Source organism: Geotrypetes seraphini, chromosome 6, assembly GCF_902459505.1.
Source record: "Geotrypetes seraphini chromosome 6, aGeoSer1.1, whole genome shotgun sequence".
NCBI classification, from domain to species: domain Eukaryota; kingdom Metazoa; phylum Chordata; class Amphibia; order Gymnophiona; family Dermophiidae; genus Geotrypetes; species Geotrypetes seraphini.
In genome coordinates this window covers 13,009,382-13,029,210 of record NC_047089.1, presented here as the reverse complement: position 1 = coordinate 13,029,210, position 19,829 = coordinate 13,009,382, and the positions used below count along the sequence as shown (strand labels likewise).

General features: G+C 42.3%; 1 protein-coding gene across 1 annotated transcript in view; it reads right to left on the bottom strand.

Moving 5' to 3' along the window:
• The window catches only part of GDPD5 (glycerophosphodiester phosphodiesterase domain containing 5), a 358,608-nt gene that overhangs the window by 83,369 nt on the left and 255,410 nt on the right, over positions 1–19,829 (bottom strand). Inside the window, exons 4-8 of the mRNA XM_033950424.1 lie at positions 19,144–19,237; positions 15,626–15,685; positions 9,714–9,812; positions 6,008–6,101; positions 2,017–2,162 (exon numbers count right to left, since the gene is read on the bottom strand). Coding sequence (XP_033806315.1) covers positions 2,017–2,162; positions 6,008–6,101; positions 9,714–9,812; positions 15,626–15,685; positions 19,144–19,237 — 493 coding nt within the window. The remainder of the gene's footprint in view (positions 1–2,016; positions 2,163–6,007; positions 6,102–9,713; positions 9,813–15,625; positions 15,686–19,143; positions 19,238–19,829) is intronic.

Sequence of the window (19,829 nt, the reverse complement as noted above, 5' to 3'; positions counted from 1 at the left end):
TGTAAGGTCATGCATCTTGACAGCAGAAATCCATGCAGATCTTAAACCCTAAATGGTGAGACCTTAGCAAGGAGTATAGCAGAACGAGACTTGGGGGTAATCGTTAGTGAAGACATGAAGACGGCCAATAAAGTGGAGAAAGCTTCATCCAAGGCAAGACAAATGATGGGTTGTATCCGTAGAAGTTTCGTCAGCCGGAAGCCGGAAGTCATAATGCCATTGTACAGATCCATGGTGAGACCTCATCTAGAATATTGTGTACAGTTCTGGAGGCCACATTATCAAAAAGACGTGCTGAGAGTTGAGTCGGTTCAGCGAATGGCAATCAGGATGGTCTCAGGACTCAAGGATCTCCCGTATGAGGAACGGCTGGGTAAGTTGCAGCTATACTCACTCGAGGAGAGCAGAGAGAGGGGAAACATGATTGAGACGTTCAAATATGTCACGGGCCATATCGAGGTGGAAGAAGATATCTTTTTTCTTAAAGGATCCACGGCAACAAGAGGGCATCCGTTGAAAATCAAGGGTGGGAAATTTCATGGCGACACCAGAAAATATTTCTTCACCGAAAGGGTGGTTGATCATTGGAATGATCTTCCACTGCAGGTAATCGAGGCCAGCAGCGTGCCAGATTTTAAGAAAAAATGGGATAAGCATGTGGGATCTCTTCATGGAAGGAATTAGGGGGGTGGGTCATTAGAGTGAGCAGACTTGGTGGGCCGTGGCCCTTTTCTGCCGTCATTTTCTATGTTTCTATGTGGTGCAACTGTTGGTAATCAGAGTGTGTTGAGTATCGGAACTGTTTTGCGGGACTAAACACCCAATCAAAACTTAGACCAGGAAGTAGTTTGGTACTCATGATAGCCCTCCTTAAAGATTAATACATAAAACAATGGGAAATAAGTTGACACACCTTTTTATTGGACAAACTTAATACATTATTGACTAGCTTTTCAAAGCAAGAACATGCCATTAAAATAAACTCCAATGTATATGTGGGGAAAACCCAAAATAAATCGGTGCTCTAATAAGAGCGATTGAAACGTAATAAGTGAAAATAAAACAAAAATCACTCAACACTTGTAATATTCAGGTTATCAGTGACGAAACACAAATACTTTGACCTCAAAAATATGCTCAGAGACACGAAGGCAAAAAACTAGGGGCCAAAGCCCCAAGAGGAATTGCCTCACCACCCAATCATTGCATATTGTGAAGTTCAGTGAATCACACGATGCATGTCGGTAACAAAAATCTCATGCACGAATACAGGATGTCCGGGGCGGTACTTGGAGAAACCTCCCAGGAAAGAGACTTGGGAGTTCTGATCGACATGTCGATGAAGCCGTCCGCGCAATGTGCAGCGGCGGCGAAAAGGGCAAACAAAATGCTAGGAAGGATAAAGAAGGGGATCACGAACAGATTGGAGAAGGTTATCACGCACTTTCGGAGTCTGTCATAGAGGAAAACGCCCTCCATGGATTCAAGGCAAAGTTAGACAAGTTCCTGCTGAACAAGAACGTGCGCTGGTAGGGCTAGTCTCAGTTAGGGCGCTGGTCTTTGACCAAAAGGGTCGCCGCATGAGTGGACTGCTGGGCATGGACCACTGGTCTGACCCAGCAGCGGCAACTCTTATGTTCTTATAGCTGTTGTCTAGCTTAAAAATTCATAACTTGTGAATTCAATTATTTGAAGCAGAACACTTAACTTAATCAAAGGTTCCGACGGGGCCCGTTTCGATCCTGCATCAGGGAACCAATTTGAATATTCTACACATCCCCTGAAGAGCAGTGGTGTCTCAGAAAGTTAGTTTCATTCAAAAAACGAGCCTACTCCGCTGATTTGCCTTCGTGTCTCTGAGCATATTTTTGAGGTCAAAGTGTTTGTGTTTCGTCACTGATAACCTGAATATTACAAGTATTAAAAAAACACTCATCTGCTTTCAGCGTACTTTAAGTCTCAGCCTGAACGATACGCCTTTACTCACAAAAAAGAAAAATCCAGAAAGAGGCTTACCATTGGTGCACCTCGATGGCCAAATACTGCAGGCTTCGTCGCCAAATCCTTCTTCTCCATGATACAGGGGGAGGAGATGGTCAAGGGGAACAGGTAAAGTGCGACTAGGATGACCAAATACGCAATGAAGACACAAATCTGAAAAACTGGAAAAGAAAATACCAGCTCTGTAAGATACCATGACTTATACAAAAGCCAGAGGCAACCCGAATCAAATCAAAGTCTACTTGGACACGTATGCAGAAAGAGAGACCGTCTGTGCACTGCCTCAGGATTAAGTTAAGCACAATTCTGTAATAGGTGCCTAAGTTTGATTAACAAAAACCAGAAGCTTCGTACCATTAAGAAGTATTTCGACAAAACTTCCTTTCATTTACTGGTATTCTCGATTATTGTAACATTCTATATCTAAGTGCTTACAAGAAAATTTTTAAAAAATTGAGAGTGGTTCAGAATACTGCCGTTCGCCTCATTTTTGGTTAAAAAAAATGGGAGCACATCACTCCTTTTTATTTGAAACTCCATTGGTTGCCGATAGAGTCGAGAATTCTGTTCAAATTTTCCTGTATTTGTTATAAATCAGTTTCGGGTTTGTTACCAGGTTATCTCACGTTTCATTTTTCTTTGAGTCACGCCAAAAAGACCCCACCTTGAGTGCACTTGTTTTCAGATCCCTCCATAAAATCCTGTCGTTATAAGAAGTTCCTTGAGAGAACCCTCTCATTTCAAGCCGCTAAATCGAATGTATGGCTTGGAAAAATGATGTTCGAGGTCTCTTCCTAAATTGTTAAAGACTCAACTCTTTGATAGGCTGGTATCTTAATGCATTCTGCTTCATTTTTTCAATCAAGTTCCTTAGATTCAACCTGATGTATTTGATCTGTTCTATGTATTACTTCTTTCCCTGCCATTATATTGTAAATGCTTTCTGTCTTTATGTCCATTATTCTAATTTGTATTTTATCTGGATCCCATGTATTAGCTCACCTTGTTCTGAACCGCCTAGAACTTTTTCAGTATGGCGGTATATAAGAATAAAATTATTATTATTCTTTGAGATTCTGTATGGAATGTTGCTACTCTTTGGGATTCTAGAATCTTGTTACTCTCTGGGATTCCAGAATCTTGCTATTCTTTGAGATTCTGTATGGAATGTTGCTACTCTTTGGGATTCTAGAATCTTGTTACTCTCTGGGATTCCAGAATCTTGCTATTCTTTGAGATTCTGTATGGAATGTTGCTACTCTCTGGGATTCCGGAATCTTGCTATTCTTTGTGATTCTGTATGGAATGTTGCTACTCTTTGGGATTCTAGAATCGTGTTACTCTCTGGGATTCCAGAATCTTGCTATTCTTTGAGATTCTGTATGGAATGTTGCTACTCTTTGGGATTCTAGAATCTTGTTACTCTCTGGGATTCCGGAATCTTGATAGGCTGGTATCTTAATGCATTCTGCTTCATTTTTTCAATCAAGTTCCTTAGATTCAACCTGATGTATTTGATCTGTTCTATGTATTACTTCTTTCCCTGCCATTATATTGTAAATGCTTCCTGTCTTTATGTCCATTATTCTAATTTGTATTTTATCTGGATCCCATGTATTAGCTCACCTTGTTCTGAACCGCCTAGAACTTTTTCGGTATAGCGGTATATAAGAATAAAATTATTATTATTATTATCTTGATGTCATTTACAGAATTGTCCCTAAGTGCCTAACAGAAAGATAAAGTGGGGCTGTTTCCCGCCCTCTCAAGAGGAGATATTAAGTGCTCCCACATTAGCCGAGAGCAGATACCATATATTAATGTGAATATCAATGAATGACTTCCAACAAAAAAAAAAAGTGGGAATGCCCCGAATAGGCGCCATTTAAAATTTGCAGCTTCCACGCAGAAAAATCCCGCTTTAAACTGAAGTAACTGCAAATTCTACTGCAGTTTAATAAGTGAGCTCCAAAATTTTAAAATTTGGAGACAATATTTACTAGTGCAATATTTTCATACTAATTAGATTTTGATGAAACATCTGCTCACAGAAGGTGGTTTATAACCAACAGAAACACAAAGCAAGTCAATACAGCAAGTACGATACTCTCTAGTATCAGATTACAGAATGACATGGGGACAAATTTTTCCCCGTCCCTGCAAGAACTCAATTTCCCCATCCCGTCCCCTTGAGTGTTGTCGCTGTTCCTGTCTCTGTCCCAATCCTGCAAGCTCTGCCTTAACCGTACAAGCCTCAAACACTTATGATTTTAAAGTGTTTGAGCCTCATGCAGATGAGGACGGAGCTTAGGCATTGGTGGAATGAGGCATTATGACATCACAATCTGAGCTCTAGAATGTTGCTACTTAGGATTTTATAGTGTTTGAGGCTTATGCAGATGAGGACGGAGCTTAGGCATTGGTGGAATGAGGCATTATGACGTCACAAGCTGAGCTCTAGAATGTTGCTACTTAGGATTTTAAAGTGTTTGAGGCTTATGCAGATGAGGACAGAGCTTAGGCATTGGTGGAATGAGGCATTATGACATCACAAGCTGAGCTCTAGAATGTTGCTACTTAGGATTTTATAGTGTTTGAGGCTTATGCAGATGAGGACAGAGCTTAGGCATTGGTGGAATGAGGCATTATGACATCACAATCTGAGCTCTAGAATGTTGCTACTTAGGATTTTATAGTGTTTGAGGCTTATGCAGATGAGGACAGAGCTTAGGCATTGGTGGAATGAGGCATTATGACATCACAAGCTGAGCTCTAGAATGTTGCTACTTAGGATTTTAAAGTGTTTGAGACTCGTGCAGAGGAGGACAGAGCTTAAGCATTGGTGGAATGAGGCATTATGACGTCACAAGCTGAGCTCCAGAATGTTGCCACTTATGATTTTAAAGTGTTTGAGGCTCGTGCAGATGAGGACGGAGCTTGCAGGAATGAGGCAGGGACAGGAAAAGAACTCACGGGGACAGGAAATGAGTTCCCGCGGGGATGGGGAAAAATTTGTCCCCTTGTCATTCTCTATATCAGATCTTCTTGCTAAAAAAAACTTCTTAAAATATTCAGGTTTATCACGGCTTTCAAAAAGCAAGACAGACAAGCCATCTTCAAACCAGTTGATCCCAGTCTAGGCATATGGAAAACACAGCATTTACAACAGAAACAAGGTAGTCAAAAAACAAAATAAAATAAAACAGAGGAATCTATAAAGATTGGGGTCAGGAGCAGTCGGGGGCCAATCTGAGCTCTAGTTATGCTCTTTGCAGCTTGCCCACGGGCGACCCCACCCCAATTGCTTTTTCAGTAGCACCTTGGTATGGCACTGGGTGCAACTTTTGCTTCTCTCACCAGTGCTCTGGGCAAATCCATGCAAGTAGCAGTCATTTTACCCGACAGACTCGTTTTGAGCTTGGATTTAGAAAGGTGAATAATTAAAGCCAAAATTCAAATTCAAAACAGTGCAGCTATTATTCAAATTAGTTTCGTGGAACGGCTTTCAACACCGTGTTAGGAACAAGGAAACAGAGCAAAAATCTATGCTAATGGATTAGACACATGCCAGAAAACTGTCATAATTTAAGTAACTCTGTATGAAAAATTGTTATTAACCAAGATGATAACATGACTGCTTTGAGTGGTTGATGGCTCTAAAAATTCTGCACATTTGTTAAGTCTTTTTTTCCCCTCTATTTCCAGGGTTGGCCCAGCCATTAGGCAAGCAAAGGAAATCACCTTGAGCACCAGAAAATCGGGGCAAAGCAAAGCAATAGGTTCTGACAACCCCATGAACTCGAAGAAATAACAGGAGGTAATTTTACCAGTAGGAAGGGTGAAGAGTTTCCATTTTGTCCATTTATCCTGATTGTTTGGGAAGGGGTGGTATCAGAGGGTGGGGCCATGCCTCTCTCATGAACCACACCCTCTTCTCCCAGCTCTTCCATATGCCTCCTTTGTTCATCAGAGAACAGTAAGGGAATGATGCATAGCTTCTACTCACAAGCTTTTTCTGCTCTGGCAAACTGTCCAGCAATCAGCCATGAAAACAGTGTGACTGCAGCTAAGGCTCCGATGTGCAGAAAAGGAGCTGTGGCCTGGAAAAAGACAAAAAATATCATAATAAAAGATTTTTTTGCGGGGGGGGGGGGAAGGTGTTGAACTCTTCTTTAAATTGCAGCATGAATCAATACATTTCATCTGGGAAAAACAAGAGAAACTTTTTTCTAAGCAGTTAAAGAGTTCAATAATTATTGTTTATAATATATTGTGGAGCAGCCATGATGTGCAGATTAAGCACATCAGTTCAACCCATCCTGCTGATTCAGTTTCTGCTGAACCACCATTGATTCTTGACTGCTTTAGTCTTCATTGCATGCATGCTCTGTCATGGTGATTGGATGGCAACTAATTACCTGGGGCACATTAGATCTCAAACTAGAAATATTTTCTGCTCAATATTCAGTCAGGAGCTATCATGTTTTTTAAACTAGGAGCCACTAGCTGAATTAGAGCTGGATATTTAGTGCCATCCCCTATTCGGGCGCCAGCAAAGATTGTAATGACTTATCTGAGTAAAAGTCTCTCCTACCCAAATAAATCAACTGAGTATCAGCTCCTTTGGATGTAGTTCTCAAAGTAATTTACTCACTTAAATCAGTTATCTGAAAATTGGTTGCCCTTAAAACAACTAAAATTCGACAAATTGACAAAATGTAGGCTTTTGGCAGTGTTTCTGGGGGTATATTGAGATCAAGAATAGTAAAGCACTTGCATGAATGGTATTTCAAAATATATACATTCTTTTTAAACAAAATTTTACCCATTCATATAAGGGTGCCTAAAAAAATGTCCAAACACGTACCTATTTGATAACAACAATATAGTTCGCTTTGTGTGTTTATAAAATAGTCTCTGGGATCTGTCTATGGTAGTGCATAAATTTTCATGCACAGACTTACACCTGTTGCAGGCAGGTACAAATAGGCGGGGATGATTTTATACAGTTTTGTTGTTAATTATTGCATTGTTGATTTCTGGTACATTTTTACAGTCATTTTTGCATAAATGAAGGCACATATGCAAGTAAATGGCCTCTCATAAACCGATGCACATCGATGTCATGTTGTATGCTTTGCCAGTGGGCGTGTACAGGGGCGAATTTGGATGGGTAGAGTTTGCAAGTATGCATGGATATTCTAAAATATGCTAATCTATGTGCATATCTTGAAAAATAATCTCGAGAGCAAGGTTCCTGTTAAACTAAGCACCCTGTTAAAATTTCCCTGCTAACATTTAGGTACTAATTGCATGCACAGATGATTAGAATGGCAAATATGTTTGCACATAAATGCCATCTATGACTTATTCTACAAATATGCGGAAATCTTACTTAGAATGCATTTTATAGGTGAATGCACACATATAAGTCAGCCGGACTCACACTAAAATACTGTAAGTTACGCACTTCTCTCTATGGCTGGTTTAAAATCTTGCACTTGTAACCCAGGTTATACGCACTTGACATTTAAGCACTCACAGTTACATCAGGATTTTCTACTAGTACTTATCATTTCTATAGCGCTGCTAGACGTACATAGCGCTGTACGTGAAAAGAGACAAGTCCCTGCTCAGTAGAGCTTAAAATCTAATCAAACAGACAAACAGGACAAGTAAGGGTTTACCCATTGGCGTAGTAAAGGGGAGGGCGGGGAAGGAGACCACCCCAGACGCCACCTTGGCGGGGGCGCCAGCAATGCTGGCGCTTCTCCTCCTCTCTGCATATGTCTTGAAATATTCACCAGCGCGAGCAGCATCTTCCACCTCCTGCTTGCGCCAGCCTCGGTTCCCTTCTGATGTCACTTCCTGGTCAAAGGAGCAGGATGTGATGTCAGAGGGGAGTCGAGACCTGCACAAGCAGGAGATGGAAGATGCTACTCAAGAGAATGAATATTTCAAGAGGTACATGGAGGGAGGCGTTTGGCAAGGAAGAGTGGGGGGGGCAAGGCACGATGATGTTGGACGCCACTGCTCTGGGCACCTCCCTCCTTCGTTATGTCACTGGAGTTACTACTAATCACTACTAATCATTTCTATAGCACTATTAGATGTGTGAAATGCTATACACATTATATACAGGTACTTTCTCTGTCCCTAGTGAGCTCCTAATTTAAGTTGTTTTTGTACCCTGGCCAATGGGTCAAGTGACTTGCCCAAGATCACAAGGAGCTTTAGTGGGAATCAAGTAGAGATCTGCACGGGAACGGGGATTGCGGGAATCCCGCAGGGGTCCCGCGGGAATCCCCCCTAACTCATGGGACTCCCACAGGGACCCCCCCTCTGGCCCATGGGACTCCCATGGGGATGGAAGGCTTTGGAAGCTGGGTTCGTCCATATAATATAATGGACACGTCAGCCTTAGTAAAAGAGGGGGTTTATAAGTTAATTACCTGAACAGAAAACAAAAAAAGGGTTCCACCAAAGAGATTCCACAAGGAAAACAGCAGCACAAACACAAAAGAAACTGTAGAATTGACGAACCTGTCAGAAGTAATTGCTGCTTTTTATGGGGACGGGCGGGGATGGAGGTAATTCCTTGCAGGGATGGGTGGGGACAGAGAGGCTCCTGGCGAGGACGGGCGGGAATGAAGAGGATCCTGACGGGGACGGGCAGGGATGGAGAGGATCCTGACGGGGACGGGTGGGGATGGAGACAATCCTGGCGGGGATGGGTGGGGACAGAGAGGATCCTGGCGGGGATGGGTGGGATTTCTGTCCCCGCGCAACTCTCTAGAATCAAGCTCAGTTTGCCAGAATCAGACCCCGGCACAGAAACCATTAGGCTTCTCCTCCACTCCAGGCATGGATGCTTTACAAGCGAGTGGGAGTTAGGAGTTAAAAGCAACCTCGAAAAAGTGGAATTTTAGCCTGTATTTGACTTGGGCCAGGGATGTAGCTTGATTTACCGACTCAGGCCGTCTGTTCCAGGTGTTTGGTGCAGCAAGAGAGATTTGCGCGCATATGCTAGCATTCGAAACGATTTACGGGAATAACGTGGATGTTTCTGTTTGCACTAGTTTAGCGGTGGAGCAACCATGGCCCTCAAGGGCCACAACCCAGTCAGACCTATTTGCATACAATGGAACCAGTATATGTAAATCAGTGTCCTGGACGTTCTCAAAATGTGGGTGCAGCGTTATGGAATATTAGGTCTCCATGCCCAACTTGGGTGCCAGGATTTACCACATTTACTTGAATATCAGCCGAGATTACTGGGCAAAAGAAATGGCCCAAAAATGGGGGGGTCTCGGCTTATATGCAGGTCAGCGTCCCTTGCAGGCCTCCACTGAGCCTGCATTAAGACCTGATAGTCCAGCAGTGGGCCGGGACAGGAGGGATCCCTCCCGTCTCCTGTCCCGGTCGACGCTAAAATCTGTCACTTCCCTAGCGTACCTTTCAATTCTGTGAACAGTGCCTATGCAGTGATTGACGCATGAACGCCATTTTTGTAGCCGCTGTGTACAGAATCCGGCCCCTAGTGCCAATCTTTCCCATTTCTGATTTTCGTGCTTATTAGAAGTCCCCGCTAACGTCATATCCCAAGTACTGACAAAATGTAGCTTCATTGTAAACCGCTTTGAACTTCACGGTATAGCGGTACATAAGAAATAAAATTATTATTATTATTATACAAAAGCTAGAATACTCACTTGGAATGAAATAAAAATGATATTCCATTCTTCTTCCCACAGTTGTTCTATAGAACTTACAGCTACTATGGTAGCTACCAAGGTCACTGCCAATCCAATCTGGAACAAGAAAGGAGCGAGATTTTAGGAGGGGGAGGGAAGACTCGAGCAGTGTGCACAATATGTAATTCCGCTAATACAGAGAAATCAACAAAACTTAAAGATGAAAGTCCAACAACAACAGCAAAAAAAAAAATCCTAACATCTAATTTTATTTTATATATTTTTTGGTTTGGTTTCTCTTTATTACCTTTAAAGTGGACTAACACAGTGGTGCAGTGGTTAGCCCCAGCACCCTGGGGTTCTGGGTTCAAATCTCACGCTGCTCCTTGTGACCCTGGGCAAGTCACTTAATCCCCCACTGCCCCAGGTACATTAGATAGATTGTGAGCCCACCAGGACAGACAGGGAAAATGCTTGAGTACCTGAATAAATTCATGTAAACCGTTCTTAGCTCCCCTGGGAGAACGTTATAGAAAACTGAGTAAATAAATAGTGTGAAAAGTTTCAGCCTCTGATAACCAGAGCTGGTATTGTGATGTCATAATGCCTCATTCCACCAATAAGAGCCAACCTCATCAGTGATGTCACAATGGCTGGATTGTCCCTATACTTGGATCACATCTGAACATTAGAATTGCTATCTTGGGACAGACCGAAGGTCCATCAAGCCCAGAAACTGTTTCCAAAACTGGTCAATCCAGGTCACAAGTACCTGGCTAGATCCCAAACAAAGCAGATTTTATGCTGCCTATCCTAGAAATAAGCAGTGGATTTTCCCAAGTCCATTTTAATAGCAGCTTATGCACTTTTCTTTTAGGATAGTATCCAAACCCTGCTTAGCTAACTGCTTTCACCACATTCTCTAGTAACGAATTCTAGTGTTTAATTTTACTTTGAGTGAAGAAACATTTTCTCTAGGTTTGTGTTAAAATTTTCTACTTAAAGCACACACTGAAGCTACTAAGAAGTAAATTTTAAAAAACAAACCAGAGAAACTATTTCTTCATTCAAGTGTAACTAAACTCTGAAATGTGTTGCCAGAGAATGTGGCAAAAGCAGTTAGCTTAGCAGGGTTTAAAAAAAAGGGAGCCACTATTGGAAAGAGGATACTGTGCTCAAAGGACCTTCAGTCTGTCCCAGTGTGGCAAATGCTTATGTTCTTATATTCTTATCTTGGATAGATGGGTTTAAATTCCAGGCCAGCCACTCACTGTGCCATTGAGAATGCAATTGCCCTGTGCTTGTACTGAAATTGTGCGCTTTCCTCTTTTACAGCAGCATGTGCTCATCTAATACAGATTAAATAGAGAAATCCACTTGCAGCTAATACCATGTCCACTGCATTGAACATAAGACATAATCTGGTATCAAAGTCCACTTACACGAACCTTCTAAGGTTCAGTCATTCATCAACAGCACACAATTTTAAAATATAAGAAATTACCCCTTAAATCTAAAAAATTTTGGTCAGACATATTTTCTTGGAATGGCACAGCTGCCCAAAGGTCTGATTTATTTACGAAATCTTATAGACCTACTTTCTCCACTAACTTAATACAATCCCTCTATTTCTTCTTCCACAAAGCCCTCTGGACCCCGAGCAAATTACTCAGGGCTGGTTTACTTGATTCTAACTAGAGAATGACACGGTGACAAAATTCATCACCGTTCCCGTCCCCGCGGATAACCGCGGGAAATAATCCCATGTCATTTTCTAGTGTCTATTTCAACCTCGGTCCTTCTACACCAGCATTCTTCAGAGCAAAGCTTGTGGGTCAGTGGTTGTGGCCATTCATACTCTGATTCTTATGGGAGCCAAGGATAATGAAGCCATTGTGACATCACTGATGTGATTGGTTCTTAGGCACTGGTGGAATGAGGCATTATGACATCACAATATCTGCTCTGGATACCAGAGACTGTCATTCTGTAGTGTCTGTCTCAACCTCGGTCCTTCTACACCAGCATTCTTCAAAGCAAAGCTTGCGGGTCAGTGGTTGTGGCCATTCGTACTCTGATTCTTCCCTCTCTCCTTAAAGAATAACATGAAGATGGTTTCCCACGGTTATCCACGGGGACGGGAACGGTGATGAATTTTGTCACCGTGTCATTCTCTAATTCTAACCTCTGCTGGCACTGTCTCTCCGCTCTTGGAGATTTCAAGCACGTGTTCTTTGCTTGCCCCATCATGCAACATTTCTGGATTGCAATATGGAAACTTATTTGTAGCTGTCTTCCTTTTTCTTCAGACCTAACCTATGAGATACTCACTTTTAGATCTCTATCTCTTCCTGATTTACTGACAACTGATCAGAAAAAATTATTTACAATATATAGAACCAACAAACTGACACCGGATATAATTTATTTTCTCTATTTTTCTCTATTTATAGATGGGGACAAGCCTCAGAACATTGAATATTAGACTTTCACCCATTCAGGGTTCTTTCAAAGAGAAAGGCATTTCTTTTCTCTTACTCACATTCACATCACTGGCTTGAACCCATTCTCCCTACCTTCTTTCTAACATTAAGTATAAATTTTATTTCTTCAATAATTTTCATTAAAACTACTATTTAATACTGTTTGATACTAAAGAGACTGTGTAATTCCTTCATAATACAGACTATTTAAATCTCACAGTTCATTACATAGCTCTGAACTGGCAGGAGTTTGTTTGTAGCCCAGATAAGCGATACAAAAAGCCTCTTCCCTGATGCAGCAGGGATGTAATTTGGACTGAGAGTAGCAAGCAACGGTCCTGGTTCTTAAATAGCATAAGAACAAAGGTAAGTACTTTAAGCTCTATGAGGTTGAAAAGTTTACAGCACATATGCACTTTTTGAAATGGCCCCTTTAAGAACTAAGGCACTTTTGCACTGGTGCACTTTCTGTCGGTCCAGAGTCTCTGAAATGAACTGTGAGGTTTTAAATAGTCTGTATTATGAATGAATTACATAGTCCCTTTAGTATCAAACAGTATTAAATAGTAGTTTTAATGAAAATTATTGAAGAAATAAAATTTATACTTAATGTTAGAAAGAAAAAAAAAAGGTAGGGAGGATGGGTTCAAGCCAGTGATGTGAATGTGAGTAAGAGAAAAGAAATGCCTTTCTCTTTGAAAGAACCCGGAATGGGTGAAAGTCTAATACTCAATGTTCTGAGGCTTGTCCCCGTCTATAAATAGAGAAAAAAAGAGAAAATAAATTATATCCGGTGTCAGTTTGGTGGTTAAATATATTGTATTTAATTGACAGGTAACCATCAAGTTTTTTTCTACTTTTGTCAGAAAAAAATATTTGACATACTAATTGCATTAACCATCCAAATGATTCTTTTTAATTGGAAATCAGCTAATCTTCTCAACACAACATTTTGGTGTGCCAATGTTATGTTAACCCGTAAGTATGAATACTTGGCGACTTCTAGCTCACTCCCTTAGCCGAGGGATTTGTCTGACTCCATATATACTTATCATAGATCCAGTTTTTCAGCTCTGTTTTAGGGTGATGACGCTTTCTCGTTCTCATTTTTGTCAGGTTAATGCTGCTTTTGCACAAATGTGCGTTATTTCTGCTGCAGAGATGTGATTTACAATTGCAAGATTTTACCATACTGTTGCTCTGTTCTAAGGTTTTCTGCACATGTTAGAAGGCATGATTTCTAATAATAATAATAATAATAACAGTTTATATACCGGAATACCGTTAAGTTTTATGCGGTTTACAATAGATTAAGCGAGGTACAAATTGATTGCATTTAAGAGGGGGGGGGTTAATAGGACCGGAAATGCGTTGTTGAGGAGAAAGAGATTAATAGGACAGAGGAATCACTATGGAGGAGAAAGAAGATGAGTGGGTCAGTTGTCCAGATACTTTAGGAACAATTGAGTTCTTATGCTCTTATGTGTGCCAAGTATAGGACAATTGTGACATCACTGCTGAGGTTGGCTCTGAGGCACTGTGGAATGAGGCATTATGACATCACAATCTCAGCTCTGGAATGTTGCTCTCATTGGGGTTCCGGAATCTTGTTATTCTTTGAGATGCTGGAATGTTGCTACTCTTTGAGTTTTGGCCAGGTACTAGTGACCTGGATTGGCCACCGTGAGCTGATGGATCATTGGTCTGACCCAGTAAGACTATTCTTATAATAATAATAATAACAGTTTATATACCGCAATACCGTTAAGTTCTATGCGGTTTACAATAGATTAAGCGAGGTACAAATTGATTGAATTTAAGAGGGGGGAAGAGGAGAGTTAATAGGACCGGAAATGCGTTGTTGAGGAGAAAGAGATTAATAGGAGGAGAAAGAAGATGAGTGGGTCAGTTGTCTAGATACTTTAGGAACAGGTGAGTTTTTAGACGTTTTCTGAATTCCTCATAAGTAGTGGGCGAAAGCAGTTGATCTAGGTCTTTACCCCACAATGCTGCTTGATGTGAAAGAAGGTGTTCATGGTGTTTTTTCAGTTTATAACCTCTAACTGGGGGGGAAACGAAGTAGGAATGAGAGCTTCTCTTGTGTCTGTTGGCAGAGAAGGAGAAAAGGTCAATTATGTATTTAGGGGCAAGTCCGTTTAGCGCTTTAAAGCAGAAGCAGGCGAATTTAAACTTTATGCGTGCTTCCATCGGTAGCCAATGTAACTGTGTAGGGTGATACATGATCGAATTTCTTTAGTCCGAAGATTAATCTGACCGCTGCATTTTGCATTAGTTGTACACGTCGCATATTTTTGGGGGAAATGGCTAAGTAGGCGATGTTACAGTAGTCAAGTTGACTTAGTACGAGGGATTGGACCAGGGTTCTGAATGCCGACGTATCGAAATAAGCCTTAATGGATCTGAGTTTCCAGAGAGTGAAGAAACCCTTTCTGATTAAGGAGTCCACCTGGTCTTTCATGGTTAGGCATTGATCTAGAGTTACAGCTAGTATCTTTATGGTGGGCTGGATGGGGTGATTAAGTTCACTGATGCATAGAGGTGTTTTGGTGTCAAACGGATGTGGTGAAGCAATGAAGAATTTTGTTTTTTCTGAATTAAGTTATACTGGCTCATGCCTTTACATGTCACTTTTGTCATCTATGTATATGTCCCATGACCTGTTATTTTCTTTACTGTTTGTATGGCTTTATGAAAAATTCAATAAAAAAGTTTTAAAAATGAAGAAATTACCCCTGGAAAATACTGCCTCAGGTACCAGGTTTTCTGAAACAATCTGGCCTTGAAACGTCATGAACACCTCTCTGTTACAAAGGAGTGAAAGCAAATTTACAGCACTGCCTCCTTACTTCGCCTTGCAGGTTAAATGCACCTCCCCAACTTGAGATGTCTCCTCTATTCACCTGCCCTTATTTTGCTCTCATTCAGCATAATCCACCTCCCCAGCATCTCCCTCTGGTCCCCCCCTATCTGCCACATACCGGTAACATTCGCTGCTCTCTCCCCCAAGGAAAGGAAGAGAGAGGCAAGAATGTGCCCGACTTCACCCCATTTCTAAATGGAGGTTCCAAAAATAGAACCTGCGATCACAGGAGACGTTCCTTCTTCTCAGGCTACGCGCCAGAACTACAGAAGGCATTCACCCTTGCTGACCGGTTTACGTGGACAGCAGAGGTTATAAAGCAGTTCCAGTACGGACCAGAAGGAGGACGTGTCCGAGGAAATCCAGAGGTCACAAAAGCAGCATGATCCACAGCTCCCTCTGCTAACAGAAACAGTGCCACTAAACTCGGCTGCCAACCCCTCTAGCCAGTGCCTGTGGACGAGTGCTAGCTCCCACAGTTTGTACCCGTCACCAGCAGGCCTCGGTCCGGCATTTTCGTCTCTGCTTGATCTCCCTGTGGGCTCTTTCTAGTCTCAGACAATTACCTTGTGGAGCCAGTGTAGATTCAGTTGCTGTCTCACAGCGATGTGGCAAAGTGCTAATATCTGCAAAGAGAAGGAACCAGAAATTATAATCAGCAGAGCTCGGCCTGATCAAGGGTGTCGCCGTTAAGAGTTCATCGCTGCGCACAGGTCGGAAAGCAGACAACAGCTGTATTAGAGTTAAACACTAAAAACCCTTACCCCCCAGGAGTAGGGTTGCCAGATTTTACATTCATAAAATCAGGACCCCCTAGACCTGCCCCGTTACGCCTCAGTCCTGCCTCCAATCTTGTCCTAGCCCCGCCCCCGCTGAGCGGATGCCCTCTTCCCCGACACAATTTCGGGGAAAGCTTTTCCAAAACCCAGACAAAGAGACAGGTTTTGAAATGCCGTCCACACCCCCCAGACATGGCCGGGGAAATCCGGACATCTGGTAACCCTACCCAGGAGTAAACACTGGCTGAGGCTCTTCTGCCTTGTTAGATTTATCAGCTACCCTGGAACCACTGTTCTCTCTAAGCTGAGCGGGTATCCTCCAACTGCACTGCTACCAGTAGGGGGCGGTGCTTCAATATTGTGTTTTCAGTCACTAGGGAAAGACAGGTTCCGTGGAGTCCTGCCGAACTCGCCTGTCCCGCTCTATTGAAAATGTGATGATGAAACAGCGCCCGTCCACTGATGTCGGTGGAGAACTCCTGCTCAGCTCAGAGGGAACAGTGACAGGAACTTAATTTCTACAGCGGTGCTCATCCTAAGCAAATTTAATCTATTAAACAGCTTTGAAATCCGCTCTCCCTGTATAAAACTAAGCAAAATGTTACATAAAACGTGATGGCTATAGGTCAGTGGTCTCGAACTCGCGGCCCGGGGGCCACATGCGGCCCGCCAGGTATTATTTTGAGGCCCTCGGTGTGTTTATCATCATCACAAAAGTAAAATAAAACAGTTTCTTGATCATATGCCTCTTTAGCAAAAAATGACAATATTATTATTAAGACTTAGCCAAGAGGAATGATTTATAAACTATACAGAGTTTTACTTCATGCAAAATTGTCATTTCTTTAATAAGACATTAACTTTTTTTTCCTTAGGCCCTCCATGTACCTCCAAATCCAAAATGTAGCCCTGCAAAGGGTTGGAGTTGGAGACGACTGGCTTAACTGTAACCATGACATCCTGTTTGTCTTTGGGAAGTAGAGCTGAGATTGTGATGTCATAATGCCTCATTCCACCAATAAGAGCCAACCTCATCAGTGATGTCACAATGGCTTGATTGTCCTGTTCTCCCCTCTGCCCTCCAACCCAGCCAGAAGATTAACTGTTCCCCTTAACTCAGTGGTCTCAAACTTGCGGCCCGCCAGGTACTGTTTTGAGGAAGTTTCTTGATCATATGTCTCTTTAGCTATAAATTACAATATTATTATTAAGACTTAGCCAAAGGGAAAGATTTATAAACTATAAAGAGTTTTATTTCATGCAAAATTGTCATTTCTTTAATAAGACATTAACTTTTTTTTCTTAGGCCCTCCGTGTACCTCCAAATCCAAAATGTGGCCCTGCAAAGGGTTGGAGTTGGAGACCACTGCTATAGGTGGACATGTATCCAAGACATTTCTTTGACTAACTTTTATAGTCCCGTGACTAGAGCACCCTGAACTTAGCTATTGAATGCATTACACAGCATGCCATATTTTGTCCCCGATAAAGGTTCCAAATTGTAAATCACTGGGCTTGAAATGTGTTCTATTTTCTCCCCTCACGTTTGAAAGAGGACTGTATAAGGGCGTGTGTCAGTCGTGCAGTAAGGAGGCGTCAGGGGGGGCGGTCACCAGTCCTCCTCCCAGCCCCCACCTTGCTCCTTCCTGACCCCCCTGCCAAGCGCGTGCGTCCCTTCTCTCGCCCCTTTTTCATTTTATCCGGCGCGAACAGCATCGCAAACTCGCCGCCCGCATCGGTGTCGGCTCTCTCCGACATCACTTCCAGGTCCCACGCCTAGGAGACGCCATGGGAGGGAGAGCAGACACGATGCGGGCAGCAAGTTCGTGATGCTGCTCGCGCCGGGAAATTTACAGGGAGGCAGAGAAGAGGGCAGGAGAGGGGCGCTACCGCCCCAGGCGCCACGCCACTGGTGTGCGTACTTATGTTGGCTTTTCTTTCATTACTTAAGATGGGGCTATTAATAATAATAATAATAATTTATTTATATGCCGCCATACCGGGGAGGTTCTAAGCGGCTCACAGCATGAGAAAAACAATACATACATACATACATTTTCAATGAAAATCACAATAAAATTCAATAAAAAGCAATGCATACAATTCAATAAAATTGATCGGAAATAAAAGTACAAACATTATAATAAAATTGATGAAGATAAAAAGGCAAACCATGCAAGTAAGAAGCATGAAAATCAAATGGAAACATGGTTGAAATAAGAAAAAGTAACTTCATTACGATGTCAGCCTATTAAATAATTGAGTCATAAGAACATAAGAATTTGCCTCCGCCGGGTCAGACCAGAAGTCCATCCCGCCCAGCAGTCCGCTCCCGCGGCGGCCCTCCAGGTCTATCACCTGTGCTGTGGTCCCTGACTATTCCTATAACCTACCTCAACTCCTATCTGTACCCCTCGATCCCCTTATTGTCTAGGAACCTATCCAAACCTTCTTTGAAGTCCTGTAACGTGCTCTGTCCTATCACGGCCTCCGGAAGCGCGTTCCACGTGTCCACCACCCTCTGGGTAAAAAAGAACTTCCTAGAGTCTTTAGTAATTTCCTAAAACCTAAGGAAGAAGAAGCTTCTAGCATCATTTTTCCGAGCCATGTATCCATTTTGGCGGCCTGAAAAGAGAAAGTTTTCTCGAGGAACCTCTTGTAGCGGCAGGATTTTATAGAAGGATAAGACCAGCAGCAGTATTAGGAGCCCCTCTCCAGCAGGGCACCTGATCACAGTTACACCGCTCCCCCGATCCAGCAGGGGAGAACACTTTAAATATATATTTTTTATTTCTCTTGATACTTATTTTTTATCTCTATTTTTTATTTATTTTACTTATTTATTTTTAATTCTATCTTTAAATTTATTTATTCATTACTTGATGGAATATTCATTTCTATCTCTATCTCTGTCTTTATATTTTATCTTTATTTTTCATAAATTGTCTCTTCAGGTACTTTAGTTAGATTGTGAGCCTTTGGGACAGTTAGTGGATTTCCAAGTACCTATCTTATTTATTTTTATTTATTGTATCTTTTAATGCATTCATTTTTGTAAACTGCTTAGAAACCTCACGGTTATTAGCGGTATATAAGAATTAAATTAAATTAAATAGCTGCACTCTCCGTGTATTTTTGTTACAATGACTCCAGAGAATTACAGCTGAAGTCCTTCAGAACCTCAATGCTTAGAAAAAGCCAGCTGAAATTTTGGGATTCTCCCCCCGCCCCCCCCCCTTTGCTACCACCTGTGTCAGAGCATGCAAACATTGAAACGCTCCTTTTCACTCTCCGAACACACTTACCAACAGTGCTGCGGTGTACGTGAAGCCGGCAGCGGTTGTTACAAGAATTGGAATGGACCAGTCACTCCAATATCCCGTTCTGTTATATAAAATCCTGAGGAAGAAACAAGGACGGAAGGATTACAAAAAAAAAACCAAAACAAAAAGAGACACTTTGCAGCTGTAATTAAATTAGCGAGAGGAGCTTCTGTTAGTGGAACTGACCCCCCCCCTCCCCCAACAAATCCACGATTACAGTCAGTATCACTAGGGGCTCCTTTTACGAAGCCGCGGTTGCAGTTTACTGTGTGTAATAGCACGCGCTAAACCGCCGGCTGCGCAAGCCGCTACCGCCTCCTCTCGAGCAGGCGGTGGTTTTCCGGCCAGCGCGGGGGTTAGCGCGTGATGAAAAGTCGCGCCCGGCTTCGTAAAAGGAGCCCTAAATGCTTGCAGATAAAGTTCAACCGCCCGTGTTCCAACAAAACAGCCCTGACTGTATTTAGCTGTATTTAGCACACTCACGGGGGAGGGTGGAGTTGGGGAGTAGTTTTGTACGCTGTGTAATTTTGATTTCCTACTTTTGACCGACAAGTTTAGAAATTACTGTCGGTCTCTCCACTTTTTTCATTGTTTCATTGAATCCCGCTCCTGATGAAGACGCGAAACAGAGCTCTGTCGAGTGGTGATACTCATATGTTTTGATTGAG